This window comes from Typopeltis vanoorti, chromosome 4 (genome assembly GCF_054136105.1).
Source record: "Typopeltis vanoorti isolate ZY-2024b chromosome 4, IOZ_Tvanoo_1.0, whole genome shotgun sequence".
Lineage (NCBI taxonomy): Eukaryota > Metazoa > Arthropoda > Arachnida > Uropygi > Thelyphonidae > Typopeltis > Typopeltis vanoorti.
In genome coordinates, this window is record NC_143552.1 from 130,390,333 (window position 1) to 130,402,429 (window position 12,097).

General features: G+C 35.3%; 1 protein-coding gene across 3 annotated transcripts in view; it reads left to right on the plus strand.

The window, feature by feature from the left end:
• Dis3l2 (Dis3 like 3'-5' exoribonuclease 2) overlaps positions 1-12,097 on the plus strand; it is a 592,606-nt gene that overhangs the window by 358,236 nt on the left and 222,273 nt on the right. For all 3 annotated transcript variants that reach the window (XM_090392002.1, XM_090392000.1, XM_090392001.1), the window contains exon 12: positions 1,527-1,748. In XM_090392002.1, coding sequence (XP_090248128.1) covers positions 1,527-1,748 — 222 coding nt within the window. The remainder of the gene's footprint in view (positions 1-1,526; positions 1,749-12,097) is intronic.

Consider the following 12,097-nt stretch of genomic DNA (forward strand, 5'->3'; position numbering starts at 1 on the left):
TATTTTTGTTTTATCTGATGACCCTTTAATGTAAGGAATGGTTATAGTTTTATTGTAGTCTGGTTTATCTTTGTTTTTTATTGAGGTCTTGTAGAGAATTTTGTTAATAGTGTTTTGGCTGTAACCATTTTTTAGAAAAGTATTGCTGATAACCTTAAATTCGTCTTTCAGTGCATGTTCATTGGAGCAGATCTTCAAAGCCCTGTTTTTTAGAGTATTAATGACACCTAGTTTTTGTGTTGGGTGGTGGTTGGAGTTTATGTGTATATATTGGCCAGTATGTGTCGATTTCTGGTAAACAGTGAAGGAAAGATTGCCAGAAGGAAGATGTGTGACAAGTGTATCTAGAAACGGAAGTGTGTTCTGTTTTTCAATCTCAATTGTGAACTGTATGCGTTTCTGTTGTTTGTTTAGGTGGCTAAGGAAAGTGTCTGGTGGCCATTGGACCAGATCGTGAATGTATCTAAGCCAGACTTTGGGTTTTAAAGGAGAGGAATCTGAAGCATGTTGCTCAAAACGTTCCATATAAAGGTTAGCAGTAGGGGGAGGGGGGGATAATAGCGAGCCCATGGCCGTGCCTTCTTTTTGTAGGTAGAAAGCGTTTTGCCATACAAAATAACCAGAATGTAATACATATGCAAAGAGTGCCTTGATATCTGGAGGGAATTTGTTCTGTAAAAGAAGGATTGTGTCATTGATTGAGACATTTGTAAAGAGGGCAGAGATGTCAAACTGACTAATAAATCATCTTTTTCTAATGTAATGTCTTTGATTACGTTTATGAAGTGTTGTGTGTTTCTGATATAGGAGGGGGAATGACCTACCAACTCCTTGAGTGTTGCTGCTAATTTCTTGGCTAGGTGATAATTCGTGCTATAGAAGCTGTGATGTTTTGCATGTGCAGCTGTATGCATTTGCATTATTGCATATTCACATATGTGTATATGCTCAGAGCAGCAAGAATGTTAAAATTGTATCACCAAAATATTAGCTGTATGCAGGGGTCGACAAATGCACTCACCCATGACAAGTAGATTTTGTCAGGCTGTAGAGTAGCTGAAGACCGGACAAATACAATATTTTATTTAATAAAAATAACTTTCTAAACACAATACAAAGGGCCATTCTAGTAATAAAAAATTCATGCAACATATTATATTTTTTGAAAAATCAATGTTGTTTTACTGTTCTTCCTATTCCTATTTATTGACTTTTTTGTCTTGGAATGGTTCTCACAATGGAAGTGGCCCAAATAACAATGCAGCACCACTAATCACTGTATGGAATTCTGTTGAGTTATTGGGCTATGTAAAAAAATGGGGGGGGGGGTTTGCACACAAGTACCCCCATGACAAGTAAGTTTGCATAATTTGTTGAGTACTCACTGTTAAGTACAAAATAGTTTTTAAAGTGTGTGTAATGTGGTGAATAGCTATATAATTTACTGTCTTTAATGTTGAACTATGTACTTAAAAATTAAAAATGTCTAAATCCATAAATTAAAATTTTTACCATTATTTTTCCAGGAAGAATTGAATTCTCGTAGAGATTTTCGGTCAAAAATTGTATTTACTATTGACCCGTCTACAGCCCGTGATCTGGATGATGCTCTTTCATGTGAAATTTTGTCTGATGGACTTCTTGAAGTTGGTGTGCACATTGCTGATGTTACATACTTTTTGAAACATGGCTCTCATTTAGATAATATTGCACAGAAGCGTGCAACAAGTGTTTATTTAGTACAGAAGGTATGAGTTATGTTTTGTTTTATTGTTACTGTCATAAAAACTTTTTAATTTTAAATTTTGTAATACAGTAGACACCACTTATTGTGATCACTTTGAGATAGTTGCTTTTTGATAACAATAACTGGCTGATAAATTTAAGCAAAGGATATAAGAAATTGTATCATTTATTTCAATTTATTATTATGGACATTATTTAATGTAATTTATTGTTATAAACAATGTTTTAATAAGCAACAACATAAAATTTATTTTAAAAACTTATCTAGTGTTGTCTGTCGTGTTTGAATGTAGTAGTTCATGAATAAATTGCTCACACTCATAATACCTTTCGAAGTTTGTTGCTCTATGTTGCACACCTTGATGAAGTATTTGTAGAGTTTCTTGCATCTGGGTATTGGTTGGAGGAGCTTCTAAAATTTGTTCTTCTATACTTGTATCAGGTTCACTTTCTTCTACTAGTTTAAAATTCTCATTGGAGCAGCTTGACATATTTCCAACAAGTCATTGTTGGAAATATGTCAAGTTGGACTAAGTTGGAAAAATTTCTACAAGTAATTGTAACCACCACTTCAATGTTATTATTATCCACTGTTGTTATCATACTTCTAAATAAATCTGCTACAAGTCTGCAAGATTCCCTGACTAAATTGAATAACTGTTGTAATAGATATGGTATGAAGGTCAGCAATAAAAAGACAAAAACAATGAAAATAGGCAGAATCGTTGAAAATGTCAACTGTGTTTTGAACGGAGAACCTATAGAACAAGTAAAACATTTCAGCTACTTAGGCACAATTTTTAGTGAAGATGGTAAATTAAATATGGAAATAGGCAACAGAATCAACAAAGCTGGTATGATAGGAAGTCAATTGAATAAATTCATATGGAATAAAAGAGAAATTAGTCAGAACACTAAATTAGCTGTATAGAAGACAGTGTTCAAACCAGTCTTAACTTTTGGATCTGAGAGATTTCAGAAGTAAACCACTTGACCAAAGACTAGAGACTGCAGATATGAGAGTCCTAAGAAAGATTATAGGCGTGAACAGATGGCATCAATGGCAATATGAATGCATTAGCATAGCTAATCTCAGGTGGTATGGTCAATTAAATAGAATGGGTGAGGAAAGATTAGCAAAACAAGTGTTCTCTGCAAGGTTGGCAGGAAAACGACCCAGAGTAAGACCAAGATATAGGTGGATTGATACTGTACAAAGTGCCTTAGACAATAGAAATATAAGATCTGATAACATTGGAGTTTTGGCAAGTAACAGACTGATTTGGAGGAAAATTGTAGGTAGGAAGTTAGTAATGATGTAAATTTTTCATGTAGTACTATCATATCCTGTACACCCCTTGAGGGTACATGGCAGGAATTTGATGATGATTCTTCTTTTGACGTACCTTTTGAAGTTTCAGAGTTTGTTTTAAAAAATCCACGTTTTTGGAAGCAGTTTTCAATAGTGTTCTCTGAGACTTGCTTCCATGACATTACTACCGAATGCATGCATCAAGAAGGGAACTCTTTTTTGCAATTGCATTTGCATCAGATTGGTCTTTTATATAATCAAATTCAGCTGTAATTCGTGCATGAACTTTCCTGCAATAATAAGCTTTAAAAGCTTCCATGATGCCTCGGTCACATGGTTGAATTAACAATGTAGTGTTCGAATGCAAGAAGATTACTTTGATTACAAGAAGATTTCTTTAAACGATAAATTGTTTGTGTGTGCAGTGCAGTTGTCTACCAACAAGACAATTTGTCGCTTTAATTTAAGATCCCACTTAACTAACCAATTGTTGAAAATGGCATTAATCATCCAAGCATTTGTATTAGAACAGTAGTCAACAGGTAAACTTTTAACATCTTTAAAACACCAAGGATTTTTACTTTTTCCAATCACTAGGAGCTCTCATTTCTCATTTTTCATATTAGCACAACAAAGAACTGTCACTTGCTCTTTTGAAGATTTAAATCCTTTAGTACTTTCATTTTTAAACAAATCAGTATGCTCAGCCATTGCACAAAAATAGTCCTGTTTCGTCTGCATTGTAAATATCCTTGGGAGAATATTCAGCAATAATAATTATCAGCTGATGTGTGGTCTTAATCCACACACCAGCTGATAAAAAATCAGCACTTTTTTCTTCAGCATGAATACGCTTGTACATAATATTCTCTTGCTTTTTCCATCTGTTTAAACCATCCATCAGTTGCAGTGAAATTTTCTTGCTATGTTGAGTTATTTTGGACAACTTATCATAGCACTCCAAAATTCTTTGCTTTTACTTGGAAAGATAAATCTTTACATTTTTTTGTTTCTACCGTAATGCCAAAGGCTGTTTTGATGAACACTTAAAGTCAAATTCACTTATTTAAAGTGAGCCCGAAAATAAACTCAAAAAATCACAATCCGACTGTATTTATATACCTGCATTTGCCTGGAAGATTTAAGATTTACAGAAGATTAAGATTAAAAAAAAAGATTAAGATTATGTGAAGATACCCACCTGCATTTGCCTGGAAAATATAAGATTTACGGAAGAATAAGATAAAAAAGAGATTAACACAAAAGACAAAAGTCAGATTTTGACAAATGTTCTTTGTCAAATTTTCTCCTGATTAACCCTTAAAGTTGTTAATTCTGAGATGCAAAAGGCTAAACATTTGAGGATTTTGATAACAATAACCCGAACTTTGATTATAATAGACAGATTATTTTAAATTTATTGTAAGTGGTGTGTAATGGGACTGAATGATTTTGATAACAATAGCCAGTTGATAATATTATCTACAATCACAATAAGTGGATCTACTGTGTTTTTGATAATAGTTCTATCACAATGATATATACAACTGGCCCTCTGCAAGATCAAAAAATTAAGATGTAAGTGGAAGAATTCATTATGACTAATTAATTACTTACGTTAATTTAAATCTTTTAATTTGTAGAATTTTTGGCTATGTTTCATAGCTATTTTAAATATGATTATAGGAAAACGATCACAAAAAAGTGAACATCAATTCAATTGAAAGCACGTGATATTTTATGCATCATCGACTGCAGGAGAATAGTTCCATCCGCATTAATAGATCCAAAAGTAATTACAATAAAATAAATTAGTTAATAAAATATTTTTAAATATAAACATTTAATTACAATTTACAGAACATATGAGTGGTGAGTATTAGTTAGTATAATTCTTCAAAATAGGAAAAGTTTAAGACAACCTTTTGTTACAGTTTTAATTGTGAATGTGTACTTCACAGCTTTCTTTGTACAGGCTTTCCAGAAGAAATAGCGAGCTACTTTGAGAGATCAACTTACAAGTCTCTTTCTGTCCAGTTTGTAAACTTAATACCATCCTTATCTCTCCTAAAGACATATCCTTTTCTTTCTTATCCTGGAGTTTACAGAGCCTCCATAGCTCCATTGGTTTTGATGATGCCCTTTGGTTAGAAAAAATCCTGGGTTCAAATCCCGTCTAAGACACAAAGAACTTTTATCAGGACTTTTCAACTGAAAGTAAGTTAGCAAGTCTTATATGCAGGTAGAGAGTTTTTCTCCCCTGAAACTCAAGTTTTTTGTCCCTCAGAATAAGCAAGCTGGCCGTTAGAACACGCAATTAGTATACATACACTGGCCTCATAGCCTGGGTTGCTTCGGCTATAATTCTAAATAAACCAAACCTGGAATGTACAGAATTCCCTGCTCTTGAAGTTTATATTATTATGGACAAGACTGGTTATTTTGCACAAATTTCTCTTGTAGTACTTCAAGAATACATTTTACTTAAAGAACCCAATATATCTGATTTAGCAAACCACACATTATCTATAAAACAGGATTCAGTGGGGAAAAAAACAAACAAAAAAAAAAGTATTACAAGGCAGTTATTTTCTTCTGTAAAAACTTCATAAAGAAAGCTGTGAAGATCACAATCCAAACCTTAACAAAAACAATTGCCTTAAAATTTCTCAATTTTGGGAAGTTATATTGAATAATACTCACCATTCGTGCATCCCATAAATTATAATTAAACACAGGCGGTCCCCAGGTTATGGACGACCTGAGTTACGAACGGGCTCCCCTTAATGTTAATTAATTTAATAATTCGGGAACTAGTTTCTTTTGTGCAGGTAAACAAACCCGCACTTCACCACATTATTAAAGCAGCTCTTCCCATTATTTTGAAGTCAAATTTAAGGGCCTGGATCACACTTGACATGTTTGAAGATTTGTTCTTGAACTGTTTTATTCCTACTGTGGAATGTTATTCTTCATAAAAGAAAATTCCCTTTAAAATTCTGCTTGTGCTGGACGGTGCTCCTGGACATCCAACATCTTTAGATGGCTTTTACCCTAATTTAAAGGTGGTATTTTTACCACCTAACACTACATCATTACTACAACCAATGGACCAGGGAGTCATTTCTGCATTTAAGGCTTATTACTTATGGCATACATTCCCACAAGCATTCAGGGCTATGGAAGATGATGTGATGACCTTGAGAGAGTTCTGAAAGAATTATAACATCCATGATGACATCAAAAACATTGCTGATTCTTGAGAGGAAGTGAAGCAATCAACAATTAAAGGGGTGTGGAACAAATTTGCCCTCAGTTCTGTGATGATTTTCATGTCTTCACAGAAGACACAGCCAAAGCCAGAAAAGTTGTGGTGGATAGTAGCAATGCACTGCGATTGGACATCAATGAAAATGATGTCATTGACTTGTTAGAGTCCCATTTACAAGAATTAACCAACAAAGACCTTATGGAAATAGAGAAGCAGCCGATAGAAACACAAGAACATGAAGAATCAGAAGATCCAGAGCCAATAAAGTTTATGACAAAAGAATTAGCTGAAGCCTATCGTCTCATTGAAGCAGGATTTGCTAAGCTTGAGGAGCAAGATCCTAATATTCAGAAGTTTACAAGGGTTTACTTTGCAGTTTGTGAGAACATCAGCTGCTACAAGACCATTTATGATGAAAAAAGAAAAAGGCTATGCAAACAACCCTTGGATACCTTTTTCAAGAAACTGACTTCAGTGGTAAGCTTCCCTGCTCCAGAAACAGAATCAAATCCTGATTCTCCAGCACCAGGTTCATCCTCTATAGCACCATTTCCATCATCTTCCGATTAATGTTAGCCTACCTTCTTGCCTCAGAAATGCCCCTTCCAGTAAGCAAGGCATTGATGCATCCTTTTTTGAAATTTCTCCTATCTAAACTTTTTTGTATGAGTTTATTTTTATGTTCTATTTGTTTGAATTAAACGAAAGAGCACAATAGTTTCTGTAACTTATTATTACAGTACAAGGGTATTATTATTACTACAGTATTACACTATTATTATTGCCTCATATGAGCCATTATAGTATTGTTATCATTATTACCGTATATGCGCTGTTCATCAAGGATCCAAGTTACATACAAATTCGACTTAAAGATATTCTCAGGAACATATCTCGTTCGTAACCCAGGAACTGCCTGTAATTATTTTATTGTAATTATTTTTGGATATCTATTTGCAGATCGAGCTATTCTCCTGCAGCCAGTAGTGAATATAATATCATGTGCTTTCGATTGAATTGATGTTCTGTTTTTTTTTTGTGAGCATTTTCATATAATTGTAGCCAACCTGGTTAGCCCAGTGTTTATCCTATCTACTCTCCAGCCAAGAGGCTATGGGTTTGAATCCTGTCAGGGGGTGGGGTGGGGGGTTTGTGATTGTCCTCCCAACTGCTTACCATATTATTATTATTATTATTATTATTATTATTATTACGGGTATCTCCATGGAGTCAGTAGACTCATCGCGGGAGACCCAAACTAGCAAAACAATATCTGTCATATCTCTTCTTGAATTCATTTACAGATGAAGAGCTCACAACAAAGTCAGGCAATGAATTCCACTCATTCACCACCCTCCAGGCAAAAAACCTTGTTCTGACACCTTTGTTAACCACACTCTTCTTTAATTTCCAGAGATGACCTCTTGTTCTTCCATCACTATCACACAGCTGAAACATTTCCCCTGCATCAATCCTATAAAAACCTTTTAGTAATTTGAATGTTTCTATCATATCCCCTCTTCTTCGCCTATCAACCAATCTCTGCAATCCACAAGCTCTCAATCTTTCAATGTAGGGAGCATTTTTTATATCACTCACCAACTTGGTCACTCTTCTCTGAACCCTCTCCACAGCCTCCTCATCTCCAAGGAATCCAGGTGACCAGACCTGAGCACAGTAATCCAAATGTGGAAGTATCAATGCTTTATAAAAGGGAATAATAACCTCTTTATCTCTGGATGTCAGTGTGTTCCTCAACAACCAAGTAATCCTATGTGCAATCTTGGACACCTTAGCAATGTGTCCTCTGAACTTCATCTCCTTATCTACCAATACCCCTAAGTCCCTAGCCTCATCAATCTCTTGGAGTACCTTTCCATCTATGTAGTACACAGCTGGTAATCTTTTAATCCCAAAATGCAAGACTTTACACTTTTCCACATTGAACTGACATCCATTTTCTTTTGCCCATTTTACCAGCTTATTTAAATCCTCCTGCAAACTTTCAACATCAGCTTGATTTTTTATTGCACTACACAACTTTGCATCATCAGCAAACAACTGAATATCTCCCTTTAAGCCGTTTCCTATATCATTTATATACAAATTAAACAACATTGGCCCAAGCACAGTACTATGTACTGCTGTAACCTGTGTCCTAGCGCAGTAAGACCTTTGAGGCCTTTGCACTATAAAAATCAAAAATAACTAACTTATATAATCGTATCGAAAATTCTAAGCTAAAAATTCTGAAATAAAAAGCCTTAAATTAATGGAAGTGATTCTGTCATTAAGTTATAATGGCCTTCTAATAGATTTCAGAGAGATGTGCAGAGGGGGGGGGGAGTGCAGTATCCTGGAGTAAGAAGGTTATACGTTTGACAGTATTTAATACTAGAATCATACTGTTTAATCTTTATTTCACTAATATGACTGGACCTCAAAGAGATAATTCAGTCATTTGTAGATGATGTGAGACTTGAGAGGGCTATTAGTAATTAGTGTTTATGTTTGGGCTCTTCAGAAGATTTTGAATAAACTGCAAAGGTAGACGAATAAATGGAAATGCTACTTTAAGGCAGTTAAATGTAACGTTTTGAGATTTGGTATCCACTGATGAGATGCTTCATACTCAGTTGGTAGAGTTATACTGTAAGAACTGAAGGAAGCAAGGGTGATGGCAGATAGAAGTTCAGAGGACATATTGCAAAGGTCATGAAAACAACCCAGAGAATTGCTGCAGTCTTGAAAGGGATGTTTACCAGTAGAGAGAGAGAGAGAGAGAAGGGTGATGGTTGTATTAAGCTCTGATCAAGCCACATTGGGATTATTGTGCTCATATCTGGTCACTCCGATTTGAAACAGATGAGATAACTTAGAAAGAGAGAGAGAGAACAGAGTTAAATAATGAAAATAATATCAGGACTGTACAGTGTTATGAAGATAAACTGACAGAGCTGTGGATAGAAGATAAAGGAGGGGGGGATGGATACGATTGAGACAAGGTATAGCTATATAACTGAGAGGAGACCTCCACATAGTCTTTAAAGGAATGCAGAAAACCAATCAGGGCTTCTGACCTAACATCTAATCCTCACCTTCTCATGGTGCACCCTGTTAGGTATCTACCTGAATACTGAACAAACGAGGATGGGCTGGCAATTTGGGATTTAGCTAACCAAATTGTATTCTTATGGCTTGAACCAAATAAAAAAATGATGGTACAACATGCATGACAGAATTTCATGCCAGCTGGGGTGTCGCCCGGCTAAACAAGGCCCCCCTCCATTGTTTTTGCCAGGGGAACCAGGGCGAACAGCAAAAAGTCAGCTACTGGAACAAATCCTAAAACCCACCCCAACTCAACATCACCAGAGTTCAAGATCTGTACCATCAACATAAGAAGGCCGAATGGCAAAGAAATGGAGCTAGCTGAGGTATTGGATAAGTACCAGATCGACATAATAGGGGTGACTGAAACAAAAAAGGCAAAAACTGGTGAGATCTTTTTGAGCAATAAATACAAAATGTTATATTCAGGCAATGACAATCAAGGAAAAGAAGGAGTAGACATATTATTCAACACTAAATACGAGGCTAGTCTTCTTGAACGGCAGGCAGTCTCAAGTAGAGTGATGTGGGCAAATATGAGAAAATGGGGAACTGGACAATGAGACTTATTTGTGCCTATGGTCCCACACAAGGTTCTAAGGTAGAAGTGGAGGAATTTTTTAAAGCTTTAGAGAAAGCAACTGACACAATGAAAAAGGAAAAGTTGGTCCTTGTTGGGGATCTAAATAGAGTAGGAAATGATTGTCAGACATACAAAAATATTTTAGGAAAATTTGGAGAAAAGAGCAAAGCTAATAATAATGGCAAATACCTGTTGGATTTCTGCTCAGGACATGGACTGGTTATTACTAACACAATGTTCCAACATAAAAATGTGCACAAAATCACATGGAGAGAAGAGGAAAGGAATAAGAAAAGTCTCATGGACTGTATTATTGTTGATGGTGATGTTTTCTCTCTGGTGCAGGACACTAGAGTGTACAGGGAATTTGAAATTGGAAGTGATCACCATTTAGTCTTGAGCAGGATAAAATTGAATTTTATATTGAAAAGAAGAACATGTAAGAAAGTTTTAAAGCGAATAAAAGCTGAGCAGCTCTCAGATGTGAACTGCAGACTAAAATACAGAAACATGATTGAAGAAAAAATGAAGGTATTTGAGAACAGGAACCAAACCTTGGAGATTCAGTGGTGGCAAGCCTTGAAGAAAACACTGATCGATTCAGCTAGAGAGGTATGTGGTGATGTTGTCTGTAAGAATAGAAAAATCAGAACTCCATGGTAGACACAGGAAGTTAAAGAGGGAATGAAGGAAAAGAAGAAAGCATATCAAAAGTTCCTGGCAAATAAGTCACCTTGTGCTCTTAGAGAATACAAAGACAAATGTAAGAAAGCTAAACACTATGTAAAACTAGCTAAACAAAAGTAATGGGTGGACTTTGGTAAGAACATAGAAAATAAATATCAAGAAGGTGGCAAGATATTCTGGAAGTTGTTGAAGAAGTTCAGAAATGGAGGAAAGAGTGCTGTAAAAGGAATTAGAGATGATAAAGGTGACATGAAAACTGGTGAAAAAAGATATCCTTGGTGTATGGAGTAATTACTTTGAAAAATTCAGCTTGTGCTGAATTTTCAGCTAAATGAAACAAGCAGTGATGACAGCACAGTGGTAAAAAACATTGACCAGGCATGCAGACAGGAATACATATCCATATTTGAAGTAGAAAAAGCCTGAAATGTGGAAAGAGAGCAGGAATGCATGATATTCGACCAGAAATGCTCAAGTATGGTGGTATAAGTGTCTTACAGTGGCTGCACTGCATAGTTCAGTAGGCCTGGACTGAGGGATGAATTCCAGATTACTCGAGTAGAGCTCTGATAGTACTCATATATACAAAAAGGGAAATAAAACTGAATGTGAAAATTACAGAGATATTTCTCTACTGAGTGTTCCTAGTAAGATATATGCAAGTATACTTGAGAAACGGTTGAGAAGCATTGTGGAAGAGAATCTTGGTGAAGAACAAGCTGGATTCAGGCCAAATAGAGGTTGTCAGGATTAGATTTTCACTTTATGACAAATAGTTGAGAAATCATGGAATTTATCAGTGATCTGTGTTTAAGTTTTGTAGATCTGGAAAAGGCTTATGAAAGGTGCCAAGAGGTAAGCTATTTGAAATGCTACAGTTATATGGTGTCAATGGGACATTATATTAAGCAATACTTAATCTTTATTTGAGTTGTAAGTCAGCAGTTAGAATTGAAGGATGTACAGAAAGAGTTTAATGTTAAATCTAGTGTACGTTATACCTTCTGTTATTCATTATCTATATAGATCACATGATGAAGGAAAGCGGTATTAAAGATTATATCAAAATTGGAGATGTTAACGTCAGCTCTGCTTTAGTGTGGACGTTGTTATACTCCTAAATAAATCCACAACAAATCTGCAAGATTCTCTGCCTAAATTGAATAACTGTTGTAATAGATATGGTATGAAGGTCAGCAATAAAAAGGCAATGAAAATAGGCAGAAACATTGAAAATATCAACTGCATTGTCAGTGGAGAATCTATAGAACAAATAAAACATTTCAGCTATTTAAGCGTGATTTTTGATTGAAGATGGTAAATTAAATATAGAAATAGACCACAGAATCAACAAAGCTGGTATGGTAAGAAGTCAACTGTTAAATCT